This window comes from Delphinus delphis, chromosome 4 (genome assembly GCF_949987515.2).
Source record: "Delphinus delphis chromosome 4, mDelDel1.2, whole genome shotgun sequence".
NCBI classification, from domain to species: domain Eukaryota; kingdom Metazoa; phylum Chordata; class Mammalia; order Artiodactyla; family Delphinidae; genus Delphinus; species Delphinus delphis.
The window spans coordinates 93,531,111-93,556,810 of NC_082686.1; the positions used below are offsets into that span (position 1 = coordinate 93,531,111).

At 40.2% G+C, this 25,700-nt stretch overlaps 1 protein-coding gene across 1 annotated transcript in view; it reads left to right on the top strand.

Annotated features, from left to right (window-relative positions):
- SPATA16 (spermatogenesis associated 16) overlaps positions 1–25,700 on the top strand; it is a 223,503-nt gene that overhangs the window by 185,550 nt on the left and 12,253 nt on the right. Inside the window, exons 8-9 of the mRNA XM_060010153.1 lie at positions 3,078–3,242; positions 5,334–5,417. Of these exons, the coding sequence (XP_059866136.1) occupies positions 3,078–3,242; positions 5,334–5,417 (249 nt within the window). The remainder of the gene's footprint in view (positions 1–3,077; positions 3,243–5,333; positions 5,418–25,700) is intronic.

Genomic DNA, 25,700 nt, shown 5'->3' on the forward strand with positions numbered 1-25,700 from the left:
ACATTCCTGGTATAATGCTTCTCTCAGAAAATAATTCTCCTTACACTCTGACACCAGTTTCCTCACCTTTATAGATTCCTTTGTTAGGCACACAGCCCATGGCTGTGTGACAAGAATGATTCTGGCATTTTCAGAGTTACTGTCTAAAATATTCTCCCACCTTCCTATCTGGTGTCTTTTAATCTCACTGAACATCAACCCCATTCAACCAGTAGCTCTGCTCTAATGGTATTTTTTCTTCTACGGTTCTTTGTACTAATTATTTCACGTGCTACTGAATGCTGCTGTGCTTTTCCATGTATTAACTTTACAGGCTGCTGTCAGTTTGCACCTTATGTACTGTGCTTCCTGGGGTGTTGAAGAGTTAAAATAATAAAATCTCTTGCCAGGCATGAAGCTTCCTTCACAGGCTGACTTGCCAAAAAATGACCTAACTAACCAGGTTTTGAATACCTTGTTAATTTTACTTGTAATTTCCTCCAAGTGAAGCACAAAAATTGTTTATATATGCACATTGGAAATGAACAATAATATGTGTTTCCTACCCCTTTTCTTTGCAATTAATGTTTCTATATGTTATGGCAAATGGAAATACATTCCCAATACTTGGGCTCTGCTTTTCAGCAATATTATGCTGTGCCACTTACGTTCCAAACATTCATCCACACCTGCTATTAAATCTAGACAACTGTCTGGCTGAAGCTTTCATCTGAACTTGCTATTTACCTAACCTTCACTGTACCTGTGTGGCCACTTCATTACACTCTCTCCAGCAGCTAAGGAGCTCTCTGGTCACTTCTGAAGTCTCATTGAGAGGGCTACTTCCTTTTAGATTTAGCCCTTGCTAGCATTAAATGTGAGCTAATTCCTTCATTTTTCATTATTTCCTTGATTTTCTTAAAGCAACAGCATTAAAGCATTCCTGCTGGCATTTATTAATTTTTATTTCTTTTTCACTTTATCTCTCAGAAGCCCCAACCTTGTATAGGTAAAATATTAATCTGTAGTTTCCTGATGACCAAAACTGCATTTGGCTTGCGGGGGGGGGGGGGGGGGCGGGTAGGGGGAGGACCATTAGCAGTCAACTGTATCCTTTCCCTAGTGTCCTATCCATAAGGAGCACTTCCTGTTTTGCTATGCATCCAACAATCCAGCTAACAAAGCACCACTGCCTTCCACTATTTTTATTGTCCTGATGTTTTGGAAAATTACACTGATAGATTATGTTTCCAAGCAGGCCGCAGTTGTTTCTGCACTTTGGAGTTGAGTCACTATACCACTTTCCTACAACCAGCCCCACTGTTTATTTTAAAGAAGGACAAAGAAAGTAATTTTTCTTGGGAAAGAAAACTGTTTCTCCTGCAACTTGCTTTCCTCTATTTGACAGTATCCATTGTTTAGCTACATGTTTAAACTCTGTGGGTAGGCTGGCTATTTCTTCAATTCAGAGAAGGGATCTCAAATCCACAATTTGCAGTCATTGCTCCTATAGGTTTATAGGTTTTCAGATAAATGATTAATTGGAAAGAACAAATTAGCAGGGATAAAGAGACATCAGTCAAATGGCAGAAAGAGATGTTAGGAAGAAATACAGCAAACACAATGCAACAGTGCTCAACCTTTCTTTATTACCAAGATTCCAGGAAAGCGCCAAATTCTAGAGGTTGGTGTCAGTCAAGGTATGTGTATGACATTTCAGAAAGGACTGCCTTCTAAATTCAAGTTAAAATTTCGATGCTCTTTAGTAATGCTAGTTTCTAATAATTTTTCTCCTTAGAAGAGAATATTTTAAGAAGGAAAAGTCACGTCTGCCTTCTCTAGTTTCTGGGAGAAAATCTGTTTTATAAGTAGGCACAAACTCAAATAGTCCTTGTTCAGATACTAAGCTTTAAGGTAGTAGTTTATTCTCCAACTTCTGTTTGAGATATTTGAATATCTGAATTTTTGTATAGCTAAAATTCCTATTTCTAGGGCCACATATCAAGAGATTGTGATTCACTGAGTAAGGTCCAGGACTCTTCCTAGTTAACCAACAAGCCTAGTAATTCAGGTGCAGGTGGTCAAAGAGGAAACCTCCACTCCCCCGCCGCCCATCCAGGTTTCCATTTCTAAGCACCAAGATTCAGAATGTCATCACCAAGCTAAATCCTCCTGTGACTTCCCATTTCTCATCACCCTCCAAACATGACAGGAACCCTTAGATGCCCCCTTATGTCAGACGTACTTTTTCCGAAACAGAAATGTGAGAATTTTACGATGAACTTTGTGTCGCCTATCAAGCAGTACAATTTGTATTAAACTTTTTAGAGAAGGTAACATGTCCTCTCTATGGCTGGCAGTAGCAAACACAGAGGTAGGCCACCTTAATTATAAGTGCGCCCCATTTTAAGAAAGCCCAAAATACCAGTAGATTCATGGAGGTTGGTGTTCCTTACAAGTGCACAACAGTCTATTTCAAGATGGATCATGTCAGTTGCTGGAATGGTCCTAGGACCCAGAATAAATCACCAAAATGCCACAAGGAGAGGAGCCAGAGTCCATGGCCATCCAATGAGAGCTAAAGATAAAAGCAGAGCTGGAGGCTTAATGTAAGCCACTGGGCTAGACAGAAATCCACTTGCATAACATTTTTCAGGATTCAACTTGCATAAGAAATCTTCCTTTGTATAAACAAGACAGTGGGCAACTCTTAACTCTTATGATGCCTTGGTGACATAGATAAAATCACCCCCGCTCAATGGACACAGCTCTGTGGGATCCCCACTGGGAGAGTGGAGCTCAGGTTCAACTTCAGTCCTTCTTTTCCCCTCATCCCAGATTCCTTAGGCAGGGCCACCCGCAAATCCTTCTCAACAGTCCTGCCAAGCGTTCCCTTTTATATATCAACACATTCATCTGTTTGAAGGAAGGGTACAGACAATTCTCTAAAATAATAGAAGAAAACATTTATTTGCACTAGATACCATTACTTCCGGGGAGCTAAATATGTTATTATTTAGCTGACCTGACTTCAATCCCCGGGGAGAGGTTATTTCTGTGGTTTTGTTCTAAAACATTTCCTTCTACTGGGGGACTAGGGGAGTCTTCGTGCGTGCTCAGGTGTGATGGAGAAGTTGCAATATGCCAGCCTCCTCAGCCGGCTGCAGCGAGTAAAGGAGCAGTCCCAGGTGATCAATCAAGCAATGGCCGAGCTAGCAACCATTCCCTACCTACAGGACATCAGTCAACAGGAGGCGGAATTGGTACGCATTTGTTTTTCTTTGTTTAAGGCTTTCACAAGCCCTGAGCCAATAAAAGAGTGATATGGTCTGAAAAAGAATGTGACAATAAATGCAGTCCGAGGGCAAACTCCCCAACCCTCATGAAGCATTCTAATGAAGAAACTGGAAAATGTAGGGGGGTGTGTGTGTGTTTTATTTGCCCATCCTAACTAGCTTTCCAGTCAAGGAAAGGTAAAATTCACTCCATATAAAGCTCCTAATGTGTTGCTGGGAAGGGCTCTTTGAGGCTCTAATTGAATGTAGCGAAAACTAATTATAGACCTGAATTGAATTCACATAGCAAGGATGAGAACAACCCAAACTTATCACCTGTAATTTTCAGATAACTAAAGGAACCCTCCCTCTTTGAGCTTTTAAAATTGTTACAAATTAATCAAGAAATGAACCGCCAACATTTATAATGTTCATCTGAACCTGTTAAAGGTATATTAAATAAATACTGATATTCAAAGTAAGCATATAAAACCGAGTAGTTTTATATAATAAATATTTTATATAATAAATAATAAAATATTTTATATAATAAAATAATAAAACTCCACATACTAAACATTAAAACTATGAGAAAAAAAGTCTATTAGTCAAGAATTTACTAAGTCAAAACTGGCAATAATACTTTCTAAACCTGTACGGTTATGTGCACAGAACACCTTCTAAAAGGCTGTTTATCCTACCATTCGTAAGGCATTCAGGAGTGCAGTAAGTGCGGAGCTTTCAAAGTGCATATTATAGCCAATTTTAGATGATTAATGCTCCTCTGAGATAAAAGAAAGCGAAGAAAATGTTAATTTAAGAAGCTGGCACAATGTTGATCCTGTCTTCCTGAAAAGCACATTCAAGATTTAAATGAAAAATACAAGGGAGTTTTCTGCACTTAGGTCTTCTTAACCACACATCTGCAGCCTTCTTTTTCCTGGAAATACTTATATTTCTAAATATACACAAAGAGCACAAAACTAGCATTATTAACATCACTAACTAATGTGTTAGTGCAACATTCCACTACCCGAAACCTTGGAAAACAGGATTTCATGGGATATTTTCATAATTTATATACCTACTAGAAAAAAAGTAAATGTATAGGGATGTATACGTGCCAGCCAAATATTTAAAAATCATGTATCTTGCAAGGGTTCATCACCTTAAGTAACAGATTTTACTTTCCAGCTTCCAAGCATAGGTTAACCTAGATACAAATCCTCGAAACACCTTTTATGATGCTATATAAACAGTGACTACTCAGTAGAAGAGTTCTGAGTGACTCAACTCTCTACCCTCCTGCTTAAGCGCTGCAATATCTAAAGAACAGAAAGATTATCTAAGGGTTCATAATGTTTGACGCCATGGTGAACTGAGCTGGTATATGTTCACTTTCAGAGAACTTTCTTTTTTAGCTTTGAATATCACATGGCTTCATGTGGCCTCATTACTTTGCAGCCACATATAAAGTGCGTGTATAGGATTATTTTAAATTGGAATATGGCAGTTCGGGGCAAAGGGTGGAATGTTTTAAACTTGCCTTTGAAATGGAACCTTAAAAAGTAATCCTGGTTATTTTGAAATTTTAGAAAAGAAAAGCATAGTAAAAGAACATAAATGAGCTAGATCCTTTAAGAGGCAATAAAACAACACAATTTTAGTATGGTCCTCTGTTGAGCTTTTGCATGATGCCTAGAATTATGATACATTAGCCTTAGGAGAAAATATTAAAATGTGTTCATGTACTACATGCCATTCCCTGAGAGAATTAACTACCGCCTTCATTCTTTACAACCCAAATCCGTTTTTACAAAACATCAACACTTACTACATTAAAATCTATATGTTTTCTACAAATTTTCAAGAACCTTTCCATTGTTTCAGTATTTTATATCTGCAATAATACTTGGTAATGACTGAAGCAGAGATGAGGTGGCAGTGTTCACTGTCGGAAAGTTGAGTAATAAAATCATCAGCGTACAAATGATTTTTTAATTAGGTTTTAATCTGTGTATTTAGAGAAGTTATTTCTGTGTGAATTCCACCCTGATAATTTTTATCTTGGTGCCACAGCTGCAGTCACTAATGGCAGATGCTATGGACACCCTTGAAGGAAGAAGAAACGATAAAGAACGTGTGTGGAATACAATTCAAAAGGTAAAACTTTCAGCTGAAGGAAAAAGACATATTATTCTCAAAGAAAATGTCCATCTTGGGTCAAATCTGTTTAAAAGATAAAAAGAAAAGGAAATTCCTGGGGTTGCTTTATTGGTTGTTTTCTTTTTAAAATAAATGCAGCTCTCTCCCTAGAAGTGTAGCCAAAATCAAATATGGATTTATTTAATCTGCTTCCTAAGGTCTGCTGCTTTTCTGACTGTGGTCATATGCTTTTATGGGTCTCTTATCACGCTCATTTTCATATGGTATTTTCGTTATCTGCTCCTTCATTATTGGTTATTATAGATATTTTTAAAGCCCTTTCATCAATGTTTTAGTTTGCTCCCCAACCCTTTCTCCCATAATGGCCACTTGAGGAATAATGGCTACCTTTCAGGGAACTACAAATGAACTAGCACATTGATGTTTGGGGTGAAGGAGTAACAGACGGGTTGTTAGAAGTAGAACATCCCTTCATTGGTTACCTGAGTGATGCAAAACAAGCACTGAGATGCACCTGGCCCCAGCTACTCGGGGGACTTGTGTGATACCACGGGCCCCTCTGGCAATGCAGGAAGGAGTAAGTAGTGTTGGGTCTCCAGTCCAGCTAAAGGTGATAAATTCTGGTCAATCTACTCCCCACTCAGTCTCCCTCAATCACGGTAAGAACCCACAAAGGGAGAACTGGTGCCAGGAGATGTGAGAAGAGCAAACCAAAGAAGCCTTCAGTTTAAGAGGTGAAGTCAGCCATGAGGGATTCCAATGCATCTGCAGAAATGTGTGTCTTCTGTAATCAATTCAGAGGCCCTATGATAAATGCATAGAACAGAAATCAACTGAGCTCAGCAAATATTGGTTGGATATCTACTGTGCCTGAAAGAACACTGTATGTTAAGGATATTGTGCTAGACAAGACAAACACAGCCCCTGCCTATACGGACCTACCCATCTAGGAAAGAAGACAGTTATTAAACAGCTACTTATAAGTTTACCAACTATTATATTTAAAAAGTGGCGGGCTTCCCTGGTGGCGCAGTGGTTGAGAGTCCGCCTGCCGATGCAGGGGACACGGGTTCGCGCCCCTGTCCGGGAAGATCCCACGTGCCGCGGAGCGGCTGGGCTCGTGAGCCATGGCCGCTGAGCCTGCGCGTCCGTGAGCCTGTGCTCCGTAATGGGAGAGGCCACAGCAGTGAGAGGCCTGCGTACCGCAAAAAAAAAAAAAAAAGTGGATGTTCAATGATCTGTGGGAACAAAGACAGGAATATAATCTGGTCTGAGAGATCAGAGAATCCATCTCTGAGAAAGTGATATTTATAAAACATTTAAAGGACAGTAGTAGTTATCCAGATGAAAAGGGACATTTCTACACAGAGGAATAAGTTTGTACCAAGAATGCTACGAAAGCATGGCAAATTCAAAAACTGACAAAGGAACGAGGAACGTATTTCAAAATGAAGTGCAGAGGCAGAAGAAGTCAAATCACAGAAGGTCTTAAAAATTACGTTAAGGGTTTTTTAAGGATTTGGTCCTAAAAACTATGTTTGGGGAAGTATTAATATTTATCTGATAAATATTTTTGAGACATCGCTAGGGCTGTCGTGGGAAAACAGATCGGGGCTACAGAAATTTGGGGAGGTTAGTTATAAGGAGGTGACTTGATGTACAGTGGTGGGCACAGAGATGGAGAGAAGCAGACAGATGTAAGAAATATTCAGGAAGCAAATATACAGGCCTTATTCACTGATTGCATATGGGAGTTTAGAAAAAAGAAAAGGTTAGAATGATGCCCAGACATTGGGCTTGAGCCACTAGGCAGGGAATAGGAAGAGGTTCGCTGGTGCAAAGGAAGGAAATACTTCAATGAAGCAGCTTTGGGCCGAGAACATAAACTCTTTCAGAGTCCACAGAAACCACACCAGGTATTTGAAAGGGAACTTAATATACAGAATGGTTAACTGTGTATGAAATAGGTAACTGAAAAGGAAAACAATAATTCGTTACCAAGGAAGCAATAAAAGGAAACAGCTACCACCCCCCTAGGGCTGGAGAATCAAAGAGAAGAGGTTGCAATTACTAAAACTTAGAAACTTGGAGCAGGGACCTGGCTGGGCCAAAACTCAGATCTCCTACTAGGAGGTGCTATTTAGCTGGTGCTAGTGTCCCTGAACTTGGAGGAGGGGTCGTGAAGGGCTGAGACTTAGACTTCTGAGGAATGGGCACTAACTCACTAGTGCTGATGGGGAGTGAAAGAAGGCAGTTTTAATGGGGGTAATCTGGCAACTTTTGGAAAAACCGAATTCCACTGCTACTACAGAAAAGAATGTATGTTTCTGGAGCAAAGAAACTTTGCTGAATAGATGCTCACGGGAACTCCAAGCAGACAGGAAGTCTGCAGCAAATAACCAGGAAGCAGCAAGTCCCTCCTTTCTCCTTGGGTTTTACAGTGTCCCTCTATCGACCCCTATTGATGGAGACAAAGAGCTGGCAAAACAGAAATGGGGTTTCCAGAGTTCCAGTCCCAGCATCAAGGAGCTAATTACAGAAGGGTGGGTTTGGAGTTAAGAGACAATAGGCTAATAACTAGGCCAAAAGTGCACTGAGCTTAGGGTGCCGGCAAGATATCCAAGGTGAAGTCCAGGAGTCTGGAGATCTGAATAGAAAATTGAATAGAGATAGAGTTTTCTAAGTCATTGGCAAATTGGTGGTAACTGAAATCATTTGAGTGGATGACATGGCAGAGAAAGCGTATAAGAAGAAGAGAGGTTTGGGGAGCACATTTCAAACTTAGGAGGAGACTAAGAAGGAATGGCAAGACGAACTGGGGCTAGAGGTAAACGAAATCCAATGCTCATGAGAGTCAAGTGATAAAATTAAATATTTCTGCTGACTATAGAAATGATTGTTTAGCACAGGGGGTAGCAAACTACAGTTCACAGGTCAAAACCAACCAACCACTTATTTTTGTAAATAGAGTTTACTGCACACAGCCATGCCATTCACTTAAGTATCATCTATGTCACCTTGGCCAAGTTGAGTAGTTGCCACAAAGACCATATAACTCACGAAGCCTAAAATATCTACTATCTGACCCTACACAAAAAGTCTGCTGTACCCTTATACCCTGCTTTAAAGCATTATCCCTCCCAGAAATATTTGCATTTGTACAGTAAATATTTATAGTTGCAAATCCGAGAGAGAACAGAATAGTCCAATTATGAAATTCCAAGGACTAGCCAAACAGGTGGAAGAGTGATGGACATTCATCTATACCTGTCTGCATCTTGTAGACAACCACCAGTTTCACCTCACCCTACACTAGTGTTCTGACGCCCACATTCATAGGAGCATTTAGCCCACAGCTTCCCGCTTTGCCCTTACTGCAGTTATCTATTGCTGTGTTAAAAATCATTCCAAATATAGTGGTTTAGAACGACAACGTTATCTCTCACAGTTCTATGTGTTGACTAGACTTAGCCAGGTGGTTCTTGCTCAGTGTCTCTCATGCAGTTCAATCCCGTGGCTTCTGTGCCTGGGACTGGAGGAGTCACCTGAAGGCTAAAATGGACTGGACTCCAAGATGGCTCACACATGTGGTGACAGCTGATACTAGTCACCTGAGACACTGACTGGAGTGCCTAAATGTGGCTTCTCCACGTGAATTAGGCTTTAAACAGCACAATAGCTGGGTTCCAAGAGGAAGTATCTCGAGAGAAAGGGAAGTATTTAAAAACCACCAGTCTCTAAAAGGCTAGGCCCAGAACTGGCATAGCAACTGCCACCCTATTCTATCGGTCAAAGCAGTCACAGGCCAGCCCAGAATCAGGGGATTGGAGAAACAGATTCCAATTCTGCAAGGAGGAGTGCTATGTGCATTTGTGGAAAGAATGAAATGATAGCATCCATCTTGGAGATAAGCTTTAGCAGTAGAGCCATGGATCAGGGCCCCGGGCTGGAAAACATACCTGCAAGCAAGCAGGAGTCAGGAGAATAGTCAAGTCAAGGCCTCTGAGACTGGAACACATCAGAGCCACTCAACCCAACCACTGGGTATCTAGAAAGACTTACTGGTGAGCAGCCAATCTTTCCAAATTAAAAGCCCTTAGCTTTCTAAATGGAAGCTCCTGAGAGGTCTTTAGGAAGATGTGAATGGGAAGGAACGCGGTGCCAAATTTTTCCCCAGGGCTTTTAATTTGGTCCGTGTGACTCTACAGAGCATGATCCTATCACTTTCAGACGATTCCGGTAGCAAGTAAGTAATTTCCTTTTACTGCTACAGAGTTCATCTGCGTGTGCAGGAAAAAAAATAATAATTTTTAAAAAAGCTAATTGTACAAGCTACACTGTGTTCTGAGCCCACTAGAAGTTGATATCAGCATCACCACCTCTGAGATCTGTTATCTGTAATAGAAACAGCTGTTGTACCTAATGAAAACACTTGAAATTTTCATCTGAAGCAGAATTACAGCAGCACCTCCTAGTTCCACGGAGTTAAAGGGTCTGTCAGAATCCCCATTACCTAACACAATTTTCAGGGCTCCACTTCGTTACAGGTCTATAAAAAGACTGTCAAGATGAAGCCTGATTCGTGAGGGCTGACCTCCTGTCTATATTTTGTTATCTTTGAGATTTCTCTAAGAACCCGGAAAGAGAAAGAATGAGAAAATTCTGGGCTTTTTTCCTGATTCACCAGAACTAAAATACTGTGTATTCTTTATAGAGTTTTAGGAAAGTGGCTCTTGTTTTTGTATGGCTTTACAGAGTATTGACTTTCCAGTAATTAATTCCAGAAAGATATATGTATGTTGGTTTAGCTGTGCGAATACAAAAATAAGCAGATTGTGTCCAAAAAAAAGGGTAAATTTTCTTGTGTTGGAAAGTCCCATGCCATGACAGGACTCTTTAAATAAATCACACTTTGCTTAGTTTTAGTCTGTAACAAAAATACCTGAGAAAACACACCCCTCTGAATATCCCACAGGTCCTGTAGGCACACTGCTCATTCCTGCATTCAGTGATTGGGGCAGACACTGTCCTAGATGCTGGAGATACAGCAATGAAAAAGCAGTGCCCTCATGATGTGTGCATTCTGCTAGAGAAAAGTAGGCAATAAACTACCTAAAGAAATATGGAATATAAGTAATAAATGCCATGGCTGGAGAAAGCAGGAAAGGAAAATGGAAAGTACAAGATGACTGCAACTGCAATAGAATACTCAGGGCAGGATTCACCAAGGTGATAACTGAACAAATACCTGAAAGAAATGCAAACCATGCAAATATCTGGTGAGAAGCATTCCAAGTAAAGGAAACAGCAAACTCAAAACCTTGAGACTGGAGGGTGCCTGGTACATACAAGGATCTGCAAGGAGGGCAAGGTGACTGGAGTAGAATGACACGAGTAATACGAGATGAAGTGAGAGAGCAGAGGAGGTAATGTTTTGTCAAACAGAAAAACAAAAAACACTCTAAGCTGCTGAGGTGAGAAGACATGGAAGGGGGCAACGGTGGAATCAAGAAGACCAGTTAGGAGGTTACTGCAATGATACCAGAGAGTAATAACGATGGCTGGAACCCAAGGTTGCGTGGCTTGAACCTTGAACCTAGATAGTGGCAGTGGATATGAGAAGTGGTCTGATTCTGTCTTCTATCCATAAGAAGAACAAAGACTTATTTACAGGGAGGCTAGTACAGTAAAAAGCACTCTGAACTAGCGATTCAAAGACTGGGTCTGTCACAAATTAGCTCAGAAGCCACATCCTTTCTCTAGGCCTCAGTTTTTTCATCTGTAAAAATAAAGATATTGAGCTAGAAGATTCAAAATCCCCTCCCAGCTCTGAATAAATGGGTCCTTTGAAAGCCAGATCATCAAAATGCAAGAAGAGTTAATGTTTACTGAGCTCTTAATATGGGTCAACACTCTCCTATTCACTTTACATACAGCAACTCACTAACCCTCACATAAGGTAAAAGGTATAATTTATTAAACAGAGAAGTTTACCAGTTTTCCTAAAGTCACACAGCCAGTAAGTGGTAGAACCAGGACTTGATCTGGCCTCAGAGCCTAATCTCTTTCTTGATAGAAGCCCAAGCTTTGTGCAACCTGAAAAGGCCCAACTGACCGCCATTTTTATATATGGCTGAGCGTTCAGATGTGAAGCCAAATGGGGAATTATGATGGCCTCCAATCAAAGTGGAATCTGGCCATCAACTAGCCCAGTGTGTCTGTCTTCAATTCTCAAAATAAAGTTCTTTCAATCTGAGCCAAAGAAGTCACTAAGGAATTTTCGGTTTAGTCTACCTTTGTGATCTGCCCATATAGGATCCTCCTCCTCTGTACCTTAGTTTTCCATCTCTAACCAGAAAGAATGCAGAGCTTCAATCTACAAAATCTTGACCATGAATTCAGCTCCCACTTGTGGGACCTTGGGCAAGTCACAGCCTACTGAGAAATACAGTGTGTTCATACCCTTACCACCTACAGAGCCTATGATTCTGTGTTACTCGGCATTGAATCCTAAGGCCCATTATGAACTAAGTCTGAAGAGAAATAGAAAAAGGAATCTTTAGAAAAAGGAGTCTTTTAAAAAAACGTGCCAACTGTTAAGTTGGAACATTCTTATTTCTTCTCACCAGAGACTCAGTTTAGAGAAACATTTAAGCAACACTGTCTACAACTCAGAAGACAAAGCTGCTGGCTCTTAATTTACAAAGTCTAAATTTCACACTGCAAAGATCAGAATTTAATCTGGTATGACATAAAATATTGTCTTATTCTGATCCGCCTCTAGATCTCTGATTTGAGACTAAATAAAGAGAAATAAAACTTTGTTACTTTACAAGTAGTGAGAGAAATACTTCAGCATCTAATCATTATCCTATGAATTTTCATGAGAAGAAATGCTACCTTACAATTTCTTCAAATATTAAAATATAACACAGTACATCATAATCTTTAATGAGTCCAATGAATGGAGTTAAGGTAGATATCTTTAAACCATCCATATGAACTCATTCAAAATGATTTAGCTTTGGGGGTTCCTTTATCTCTTGAAATCTTAACTTATAAATCATACTCATCTTCACTGTCATACAGGAATGACATTCATTGATATAGTAATTTGGTCTTTTAAGATAAAAATGGGATAGAATTGTATGTCACTTAACTGTGTTCTGTGCAAGGCTGTTGACATAGGCAGAGCAAGAAGCGGAGAGTGCAAATTCAGAGATGGGCTGGGGCAGTTGGTTGAAGACGAAAGAACAAATTGGAACATTTTATTTACTTTCCACATCAGCATTCAAACCTGAGTCCTTCCAGGAGCTCCGCTGAGAGAGATTGCCCATGTGGCACTATCATTCATCAGCCAGTCGTCTGGGCTGACTAATATGCGGTTGGGGGCTGCAGTTGTGTCTCTGACAGTGCTGCTGTCTTTTCAAAGTTTCAGCAACCGCACCACTCATCTGCAAAGCAGTTTGTCCAGCAATCAGGCTTTTCCTGTGTGTCTTGTTCTTTAAGGAGTCTCCACAGATTTATTGCAATTTGATTGTGAATCTTCTCAGCTTCTGGTTTTGGGTTTCCTCGTTAGCATATCCCCAAATTCCTTTAGAGCGTGTGCTCCGAGCACTGCTAAGCAGTTCCGTCCGTGGCATAGTGCAGATCATCGTGCACAGAAACCAAAGTGCTCTTGTTGCTGACCAGGCTGAGGGGAAGGGGCAGGGAAGCAAGGCCCAAGGGGCTAAGAGGACAGGTGCCGGGATAAACCACTGAGGTTCCAGGGACGAATGAGTCTGTGCCAGTAGGCTTCTAAGTCGGCAATCGTAGTGGAGGAGCCACCGGCCAAAGCCCTGGCAGATCCTCCTGACTGAGGTCAGAGGCTGAGCCCTGGGGCTGTCAGACCTGGAGGGAGGACCTCATCCTCACATGGACAGCAAAGCCACGTCTAGCCTGGCGAGCGGAGAAAGCCAAGAGCCTTGGTTTTGGCCATGGCCACTGTGCAACACCCCAAACAGATGCTGAATTTCAATCACCATCTAAACCAAACAATATCTTTCTCCTCCAACTTAAAGGAAAAAAATATGTGGTTAATTTGTTAACCATTTTCAACAGCTGCGTTTGCTAATTACTCACTTTCCACCTGTACTTGGCCTCTCCTCCAAAACTGGGAGTACCTCTTTTATATACTTTGTTGGCTGAAATTATTCTAAAACTTTGATGATTTGGCAGGAAATTTCTGCAGCAGAAGCATTTCTGTGCAGGAGTCGGATCTAGCATGGCCCTCAACTAGGGAGCATGAATCCAGAAGCTGTGTCTTTTTACCAGGAGCTATCAAGGGGCAGACAAAACTAATCAGCCATTTATTAGGTGCTCATATACTTAATCAAATACTGTGATATCCAACAAATTATCAAACTCTGTTAGTTTGAAGTTTGCTTTTGAATAGCTATCACAATGGAAACATGCTATAGAAAAATTTATTTCAGGTAAATAATTAAGTTAATGTGATAAAAAATTAATAATGGGATGACAAATATCATCAGTGATGACTACTTATCTCTTAGTATATGCCAAGCACTTCAAGAAGTTATCACAGAGACTTCCCTGGTGGCGCAGTGGCTGAGAGTCCACCTGCCAATGCAGGGGACACGGGTTCGAGCCCTGGTCCGGGAGGATCCCACATGCCGCAGAGCAACTGAGCCTGTGCGCCACAGCTGCTGAGCCTGTGCTCTAGAGTCCACGAGTCACAACTGCTGAGCCCGTGTGCCACAACTACTGAAGCCCACGCACCTAGAGCCCCGTGCTCTGCAACAGGAGGGCTCCCCCCCCGCCCCCCGCAATGAGAAGTCTGCACACCACACCGAGTAGCCCCTGCTCGCCACAACTAGAGGGAGCCCGTGCCCAGCAATGAGTACCCAATGCAGCCAAAAATTAATATAAAAAAAATTTTTTTTAATTATCACATTTAATGACTGCAACAATCCTATGAGAGATATGTCATTATCTCTCCTTTGAAAGACGAGGAAAAGAGCTTCATAGAATTAACAAGGAAACAAGCCTACATTTGTTAGGGACAGCATTTGGTTTTGAATCAGGTTTGTTTGGGTCAAAGTCTCTGTTCCTAGTCATTAGCTAGAACACTTATAGTAAACCAAATGCAGCTACTAAAAGTCAATGGCACAAAGAACATTGCCTGACCCAAGCTCAGTTTCTGTAAGACAACAAAAGAGACGATCTTTGAGTCAGCTTTTCAGCAGTGAGTGGGATAGGAGCATTGCAGGCATCTGTTCTTCTCTAGATCACAGCTCACAGACCCAGCTGGCGACTTACCCAGACTGTTTTACAGCAGCTGCCTGACCAAATCTGAACGCTGGCACCCACTATCCGCTCGATCATGCTACTCTTACTGTCCTCCTTCACCACCTCTCCCTTTATAGACATATCTGTTTAGGGTGCTTTGAGAGGTCACCATTTTCCTTCTTCCTGCAACATCAGCACCCCAAGAAAACAGCTTGCAAGTCTCGTTATTCCTGTAATATATTTACTGTTGCTCCAAGGGTCACTTTCTGGTGAGGTATCTGAATAAGTATTTTGAAATGCACCAGGATCTCAATGAAAACATAATTTCAGAAGCTGTAACCCCTCCACACCTTACCTCACAGCCCAGAGGCCTTGTGACCAGGACTGCACAGCACACTGTTTACTCCTCCACTTCCAGGAACCCCTCCCTGCCTGTCCTACTAGGGAGCTAATAATATAGGGAGGTGACTAAAACAGAAATTGGAAATGCTCAGATGACTCCAAACCTATCAGTGTTTGTCTCTCTGTAAAGGCTTTTCAAAATGAATCTTTCAGAAGTTCAGTGAAATATTCTGGGGCAAGGGAGGGGAGCATATATCTCAACTTCATTTTGAACTGAAGAGTTTGCTATTCATTCTAAAAGTCACTTTCTCTAAATTACCTAATATCTCTTTTGCTTGGCAGCCCAGCACTTACTGCATGTATTTTACACATTAAGTTTTGCAATCCTTTATAATTCTAGAGAATAACAAAATATCAGCTTATACCACTTGGTAGCTAAATGAACAATAGGACATCTTCTCATTCTGTATTGAAAGTGAGATTAATACAGAGTTCAGAGCAATTGGCTTGTCACTCTTTCAGTCATTTATAGTGTACTCATTATATCTTTCATCTTTTGGAGAAGGGTAAAAATAAAAGTACCTTTACATGCAGCCCTAAAGGAAGGTATGGGGTCATTTATTATTCCAATTATGACTTTCTTAAAATGGTGCATGGGGAGAAGGGAACAAGACTGTAATCAAAAACACATACAAATGCCATAAGCACCAACACGCCCATATCTCTTAGCATCATTAAAACTGGATGTGTAGGGCTTCCCTGGTGGCGCAGTGGTTGAGAGTCCGCCTGCCGATGCAGGGGACACGGGTTCGTGCCCCGGTCCGGGAAGATCCCACATGCCGCGGAGCGGCTGGGCCCGTGAACCATGGCCGCTGAGCTTGCGTGTCCGGAGCCTGTGCTCCGCAACGCGAGAGGCCACAACAGTGAGAGGCCCGCGTACCGCAAAAAAAAAAAAAAAAAACTGGATGTGTAAAACATATGTGTACTCTGCTAATATGGCTTTCTGCTGGAGAAGAGATTCTGAAGAACATGAGGTGGCTGGTGAAAAGATGCATATGGACCAATGTTAGAGATCCTAACCCAGAGATAGGATAAAGTTAGGCTTCTTTCTTACTGAATTGAAAGGAATTCGAGAAGCTTTAAACTTCCCAATACCTCTTATGGAGAGGAGACCCCCTTCAGCTTCATTGATTCACTTCATCATACTGATGATGATTTTCAGAAGCAACTCGGAAAACAGATACAAGAAATAAAAGTACATCTCCCTGAGGAACAGAGGTCAGAAATCATTTTTTTAAAGCCGTGACAGAGGGCTTCCACTTTCAGGAATATGGAGGAGACATGCTTTTCCCTATTCCTCACATTAAGTGAAACCTTGGACATTATATACAAATATAAGACTCTGAAAGGTGGAATGAAAAGGGAAATGACCGAGAGACATGGGGACCTGAGCAATAACATGGTGATGAGTTCATTGGATTTTTATTTATTTATTTATTTATTTTGCCTCATACATTCCACACTTCTTGATGACGAAACCCGGTAACCCAGAAACACTAACATGTGCAGACACACACACACAAAAAACCAACAAAATCCAGCTCCCTCCAGCCAAAGGACAAGGAAAAAGGCAGCCTAGCAAGACAGAAAGCTCTTAGGCAATAATCATCCTACTCCAGCCAAACACCACAGAAAAAAGATGGTGATCCAACCCCAGCCATGTCAGCAAAGCCCAAGTGAGGAGTTAGACTTCTTCCCTCACTGGGCTATAATGTGTCTCAACCTTCCCACCTGAAAAGGCTGGTGTCAAAGAAACTAAATAGGGAGCCTAGATATTCGTCCCCACTGGGTGTGGTGTCAGGGGAGGCCTAGTAGACGGTCAGGATTTTCACCACCCACCAACAATCATGAGCCTGCCTCCTCGATGTGATGTCAGTGGAGGTCACATGGGGAGCAGTGATGAGGTACTGCTGGAGAGGTATCAGTGGAAACCTAGTGAGGAGCTTGAATGCTCATGCCAAGCCAGAAGTAATGAGGAACCCCTCCCTCAAGTGTCAATGGAGGCTGAGTGTTGAACCTGAACTTCTATCCCCACCTGGCAGTAATGAGGCAACGTCCCTCCCACCTCTTGCCACAGCAGTGTCAGAAAATCCAGCTAAAGCAGAAGGCTTAAATAAGATCCAGACTCTCATAACGTTAATACCCCAAATGTCCAGATTTCAATCAAAGCTCACGCATCATACCAAGAAACAGGAAGATTTCAAACTGAATAATAAAAGACAATCAATCGATGCTAACACAAAGATGTTAGAGCTATTATAATTATCTGACAAAGATTTTAAAGCAGCCACCATAAAAATGTTCTAATGAGCAATTAGAGACATCTTAAAACAAATTTTAAAATATGACATCAGACTATACTACAAAGCTATAGTAATCAAAATGGTATGGTACTGGAACAAAAATAGACACATAGATCAATGGAACAGAAAAGAGAGCCCATAAATAAACCCACACACTTATGATCAATTAATCTATGACAAAGGAGGCAAGAATATACAATGGGGAATAGAAAGTCTCTTCAGTAAGTGGTGCTGGGGGTCCCCGTGGCAGAGAGCAGGGTGAGAGGCCAATTGTGGCCTTCACCCCAGGCCCTCCAGGCCCCCTGGCCTTGGGGCCAGCAGGTGAGCTGGGTGTCTGGGGACAGGCTGAGGGCTGTGCCCCATGGAGCCCCAGAGCCCTCACCACGGCCACCCACCAGCTGGGCCCAGGCCTTGAGGCAGCGGTGAACCCCTCCCCACATCCCCGCCTCTGCGACCTCATGGCGACAACATCTCCATGGGTCGCAGTCCACAGAGGCTTCAGCAAGTGAAGGATATGCACACTGCCATTCAGGCTTGTCAACTCCCCCATCTCAGCTGTCCTCTGCTTCCTGCATCTCTCCAGTCTCCTAAATAACCACCACCACTTGCCCTAGAAATGGGATCTGGGCTTGGACCCAGCTGATTTGATTTGAGCTTTAAGCTCCCAAGTCCTCCGGCCTATCAGCCACCCCTGAGAGACTGAGGTTGACACCCAAGGAGACACCCATTCCACATCCCTGGTATGATGTCTAAGGAGCTACTATCTGGATTTGGAGTCAAGACTACCCTCACCCTTGACTCACATGTTCCTCAATGTGTCTGGCACAGAGAGCCAGCCACTGTTCTAAAGATGACTTCCTTTTATTAATCTTCCTTTGAGAGCAAGAGACTAATAAGAGAAGGAACTTGCAGAGCACTCTTCTAAAGAGTCAGAAAGAAACAAGAACACAGCCGGAAAAAATCGGGACTTAATAAATAACAAGCAAAGGAAATCATCAACAAACAAAAAAAGAACCTACAGAATGGGAAAAAATATTTGCAAACAATGGAACCAACAAGTGGTTAATTTCCAAAATATACAGACAGCTCATACAGCTCAATATCAAAAAAACAAACAACCCAATCCAAAATTGGGCAGAAAATCTAAATAGACATTTCTCCAAAGAAGACATGCAGATGGCCAATAGGCACATGAAGTGATGCTCAACATCGCTAATTATTAGAAAATGCAAATGAAAACTGCAATGATGTACCACGTCACACCGGTCAGAATGGCCATCATCAAACAGTCTATAAATAATAAATGCTGGAGAGGGTGTGGAGAAGTGGGAACCCTCCTACACTGCTGGTGGGAATGTAAATTGGTGCAGCCACTAGGGAGAACAGTATGGAGGTTCCTTAAGCAACTAAAAACAGAATTAACATATGATCCAGCAATCCTACTTCTGAGCATATATCTGGAGAAAACCATACTTCAAAGAGACGCATGCACCCCAATGTTCACTGCAGTACTATTATCAATAGCCAAGACATGGTAGTGACCTAAGCGTCCATCAATAGATGAATGGATAAAGATGTGGCGGAGATATATATATATATATATATATATCCACAATGGAATATTACTCAGCCATGCCGCTTTCAGCAGCATGGATGGACCTAGCGATTATCATAATAAGTGAAGTAAGTCAGATGGAGAAAGTCAAATATCATATGATATCACTTACATATGGACTCTAAAACAATGATACCAATGAACTCATTTACAAGACAAATAGACTCACAGACAGAAAACAAACATATGTTTACTAAATAGAAAGGAGAGGGGAGGGATAAATTAGGAGTTTGGGATTAAAATGTACACACTACTGGGCTTCCCTGGGGGTGCAGTGGTTGAGAGTCCGCCTGCCAATGCAGGGGACACAGGTTCGTGCCCCAGTCCGGGAAGATCCCACATGCCACGGAGCGGCTAGGCCCGTGAGCCATGGCCACTGAGCCTGCGCGTCCGGAGCCTGTGCTCCGCAACGGGAGAGGCCACAACAGTGAGAGGCCCACGTACCATAAAAAAAATAAAATAAAATAAAAATAAAATAAAATAAAATATACACACTACTATATATAAAATAGATAACCAATAAGAACCTACTGTATAGCACAAGGAACTATACTCAGTATCTTGTAATAAGCTATAATGGAAAAGAATCTGAAAGTTATACATATATATGTACAACTGAATCACTTTGCTTTACATCTGAAACTAACACAACATTGTAAATCAACTATATTTCAATAAAAATTTAAAAAATAATTTTTAAAAAGTGGTTCTGGGAAAACTGGAACAGCTACATGTGAAACAATGTAATTAGAACATTTTCTCACACAATATACAAAAATAAACTCAAAACAGATTAAAGACCTAAATATAAGACTGGAAAGCACAAATCTTCTAGAAGAAAACATAGGCAGAATATTCTCTGACATAAATTGTAGCAATATTTTTTTGGATCTGTCTCCTAAGCCAAAGGAAGCAAAAGCAAAACTAAACAAATGGGACCTAGTTAAACTTAAAAGCTTTTGCACAGCAAAGGAAACCATCAACAAAACAAAAAGGCAACCTACTGAATAAGTGAAACATATTTGCAAATAATATAACTGATAACAGGTTAATATCCAAAATATATGAACAGATCATACAACTTAATATAAAAAAATACCTGATTAAGAAATGGGCAGAAGACATGAATAGACATTTTCCAAAGAAGACATACAGATGGCCAACAAGCACATGGAAAGATGCTCAACATCACTAATCATCAGGGAAATGCAAATCAAAACCACAATGAGATATCACTCCACACCTGTCAGAATGTTATTTGTGTTCTTTTTGAACACAAATATGTGTTCAGTGTTGGTGAGGTGTGGAGAAAAGGGGACCCTTGTACACTGTTGGTGAGAATGTAAACTGGTGCAACCACTATGGAAAACAGTATGGAAGTTCCTCAAAAAACTAAAAGTAGAACTGCTATATGATACAGCAATTCCATTCTTCTGGGTATAGATCCCAAAAAACAAAAACACTAATTTGAAAAGATACATGCATCCCAATGTTCATAGCAGCATTATTTACAATAGCCAAGATATGGAAGCAACCTAAGTGCCCATCAACAGATGAATGGATAAGAAAGATATGGTGTGTGTGTGTGTGCGCGCGCGCGTGTTTGTGTGTATAAATATATACACAAACAATGGAATACCACTCAGCCATCAAAAAGAATGAAATTTTGCCATTTACAATAACGTGGATGGACCTAGAGAGTATTATGCTTAGTGAAATGTCAGAGAAAGACAAATAGTCTGATATCATTTATATGTGGAATCTAAAACACAAAACAAATGAATATAACAAAAAAGAAACAAACTCATAGAAAACATACTAGAGGGAAGGGGGGAGGGGCAGATAGAGGTAGGGGATTAAGGGGTACAAACTACTACGTATAAAATAAGCTACAATGATATATTGTACAGCACAGGGAATATAGCTAATAGTTTATAGTATAAATGAAGTATAATCCATAATTACAAACTACTATATTGTATACCTGAGACTAATATAATATTGTAAATCAACTATACCTCAATAAAAAAAATAGAGAATCTCAGCAAAGAAACAGAAGACTTAAGAAGAACCAAATAGAAATTTTACAACTGCAAAATACAATAACCAAAATAAGAAACTCAATGGAGGGGCTCAACATCAGAATGAAGGGGAAAGAGGAAAGAATCAATGAATTGACGATAAGACAGTATAAATTATCCAATTGGAACAACAGAGAAAATCGACTGAAAAAAAAAAAAAAGAAAAGATCCTCAAGGAGCTGTGAGTCTAAAACAAAAAATCTAATATTCATGTTAACAGAATCCCAGAAGGACAGGAGAAAATGGACAGGAATAAAAAGGTACCCAAAGAAATAATAGCTGAAAACCTCCATAATTTGGCAAAAGACAGAAAACTATAGATTCAAGAATTTGAGGGGCTTCCCTGGTGGCACAGTGGTTAAGAATCCGCCTGCCAATGCAGGGGACACGGGTTTGAGCCATGGTCCGGGAAGATCCCACATGCCACAGAGCAACTAAGCCCGTGCACCACAACTACTGAGCCTGCGCTCTAGAGCCCGCGAGCCACAACTACTGAAGCCCGCGTGCCTAGAGCCCATGCTCTGCAACAAGAGAAGCCACCACAATAAGAAGCCCACACACTGCAACAAAGAGAAGCCCCTGCTCACCACAACTAGAGAAAGCCCGTGAACAGCAAGGAAGACTCAACACAGCCAAAAATGAATTAATTAATTAATTTTTTTTTAAAAAAAAGAATGTGAGTGAATGCCAAACAGGATAAACTCAAATTCACACCGGGATGCAGCATAGTCTAACTTCTAAACCTTAAAGACAAAGAAAGATCTTGAAAGAAGCAAAAAAAGAAATGATTCACTAACTATAGGGGAAAAACAATTTGAACGACAGTGGATTTTTCAGTAAACTATATGGGGGCCAAAAATAAGTGGCACATTTTTCAAATACTGAAAGAAAAGAACTCTCAACACAGAATGCTATACTGAACAAAAATATCTTTCAGGAATGAAGAGAAAATCAAGACATTCTTAGATGAAGGAAAACTAAGAGAATTTGTCATCAGATAACTTACCCTAAAAAATGCCTGAAGGAAGTTCTCTAAATAGAAAGGAAACAATAAAAGAAAGAATTGTAAAATATCAAGAAAACTGAAAGAACACAGCAAGCAGAAGTATGAGTAAAAACAATAGACTGTCCTCTTCATTATGTTTAACGGTGCAAGCAAAAATAATAACACTGTGTAATGTGATTCTAAATATACATGGAGTTCTGTTTTTCACTTCCACATATAAGGAGCTTGGAATTCACCACTCCATCCTAAAAACAAGTAAAAAGCTGAACAGACTGAAAAAATCAATAACTCTTCTTGGGCAAACAAGAGACTGGACAACACAGGACACATCACTGCTCCCAAGAAGGGAGAGACTAAGAGGTGAATGTAGGGAGATGTGGCTTTCTGGAGCAGAGACTCGTAAGCAGAACCTGCCATGGGAACCAGTGTTGGGGTTGGAAAGCCGGAATTATAACTGACAAATTGCTGTGCCAACAACTCTGAGTATTAAAATCTCTGGGGGGGGGGGGGCGGGCTTCCCTGGTGGCGCAGTGGTTGAGAGTCCGCCTGCCGATGCAGGGGACACGAGTTCGTGCCCCAGTCTGGGAAGATCCCACATGCCGCGGAGCGGCTGGGCCCGTGAACCATGGCCGCTGAGCCTGCGTGTCCGGAGTCTGTGCTCCGCAACGGGAGAGGCCACAACAGTGAGAGGCCCGCATACCACAAAAAGTAAAAAGACTAAAACATAATCATAGGACTATAGAATGTCCCCTCACAGCTGAAGACCACATTACTAAAGGTCTATTTATAGCAGTTCCTTTTACCCAGTACATCATGTCCAGCTAACAAAAAAAAATTACAATGCATACATACCAAAAGGCCAAAAACACAATTTGAAGAGACAAAGCAATCATCAGAAGCAGATATGGCAGAGATGTTGTAATTATCAGACTAGAAATTTAACACAACAATGATTAATACACTAAGGACTCTAATGGATAAAGTAGACAGCATGCAAGAAAAGATGTGTAATAATAATAGCAACAATATATTCAATTACATATTCTTATGTATATGTTTTAGGCATGTGTGTTTATATAATACATATATATGTACATATATAATATATATAATACATATATAATATACATATATGTATGTATAATACAAATGCTTATGTTTGCTTATATATAAATAAAATGAATGGCAGCAAAGATACAAGGGACTAGAGGAAGGAATTAGGATTATTTTATTATTATACAGTACTGACACTACCTGTGTAGTGGTATGGTGTTGTTTGAGAGTAGACTTGGATTAGTTGTGAATGTATATTGCAAACTCTAGGTCAACCACTAAAAAAAGTCAAAAAAAAAAGAAGTATAACTAATATACTAAGAAAGGAGAAAAATAAATGAAGGAAGTAAAGAGACATTTTAAAAGGCAAGGTTTCTTTTTTTTTCAATATTTATAGATTATACTCCATTTAAATTTATTACAAAACAGTGGTTGTGTTTCTCTGTGCTGTATAATATATCCTTGCTGCTTATCTATTTTTTTTTAACATCTTTATTGGGGTATAATTGCTTTACAATGGTGTGTTCGTTTCTGCTTTATAACAAAGTGAATCAGTTATACATATACATATACATATGTTCCCATATCTCTTCCCTCTTGCGTCTCCCTCCCTCCCACCCTCCCTATCCTACCCCTCCAGGCGGTCACAAAGCACCAAGCTGATCTCCCTGTGCTATGCGGCTGCTTCCCACTAGCTATCTACCTTACGTTTGGTAGTGTATATATGTCCATGCTAAAAAGGCAAGGTTTCTTAACTTCAACAGAATTTAAAACAAAGACACCAGTAGACTGAAAATATCTGTATATCCTAGAGCTACTAAATATGTTATACAAAATAGACTAAAAACACTCTAAATATATTAAAATGAAATTATAAAAAATGTTCAAGTATCCATAGGAAGGTAAGAAAAAAAAGAGAAGCAAAAACCAAAGAGAACAAAAAGAAAGCAAAAAATAAAATGACAAACTAAGTCCTAACATACCAACAATTATATTAAATGTAAATGGTCTAAATACAAGAATTAAAACACAAACTGGCAAAATTGATTTAAAATTATAATCCAACTATATACTGTCTACAAATTCACTTCAAATATAATGACATAGGCAGGCTAAAAATCAAAGGTAAAAAGATATACTATACAAATATTAATATAAGGAAAACAGTAGCGACTATATCAATATCAGACAAAGTAGACTTCAGAGAAAAGAAAGTGGACAGAGAGGACATTATAGAGAGAAACATTATGTAATAATAAAAGGATCAGTCCACCAAGAAGACATAGCAATCCTAAATGTGTATGCACCAAACAACAGGGCTGCAAAATATATGAAACAAAAACTCAAGGGACTAAAAGGAAAAATAAACATGTCCACAATTATAGTTGGAGATTTCAAACCCTCTCTCTCAACAGTTGATAGAACAAGTAAACAGAAAAATCAGAACTCAGTAACACCATCAACCAATGGGATCTAACCAACATTTATAAAATAATCCATCCACTAACAGCAGAATACACATCTTTTCAAGTGTCCATAGAACATATACCAAAATAGACCATATCCTGGGCCATAAATAAACTTTGACAGATTTTTAAAAACTGAAATATTAAGGAAGGTTTTCTTCAACTACAGCAGAATCAAACTAGAGATCAATAATAAAAAGATAACAGTAAATGTTCTAAATACTTGAATAGTCCACGGAACAAAAAAAGAAGTATCAAGGAATGTGAAAAAATACACTGAATTGAATGAAAATTAAAATATAACATATAAAACTTTGTGGGATACAGCGAAAACAGCACTGAAAGAGAAACTCAGAACACCAAATGCATACGTTATAAAAGAGGAAAAAAATCTCAAATCAATAATTGAAGCCCTGGGGCTTCCCTGGTGGCACAGTGGTTGACAGTCCTCCTGCTGATGCAGGGGACACGGGTTCGTGTCCCGGTCTGGGAAGATCCCACATGCCGTGGAGCGGCTAGGCCCGTGAGCCATGGCCGCTGAGCCTGCGTGTCCAGGGCCTGTGCTCCGCAATGGGAGAGGCCACAACAGTGAGAGGCCCACGTACCACAAAAAATAAAAATAAAATAATTGAAGCCCTGACTCAAAAGCCTAGTAAAGGAAGATCAAAATAAACCCAAAACAGAAATATAAAAGGAAATAATAAAGGTAAGGCTAGAAACCAATGAAATGGAAAACAGAAAAATAGAGAAAATCAATGAAACAAAGAGCTGGTTCTTTAAACATATCAATAAAATTTACAAACCTCTTGTAAAACTAATGAAGAAAAAAAGAGAAAAGACAAAATCATCCATATCAGGAATGAAACAGGATATCACTATAGACCCTGCAGAAATCAAAATTATAATAAGGGACTACTACAACTAACTCTACACATAAAAATTTAACAATGTAGATGAAATGTACCAATTTCTCAAGAAACACAAAGTACCATAACTCACCCAATATGAAATAAGTTGAATCACTCTGTAACTATTAATGACATTTAATTCATAATTTTTAAACTCC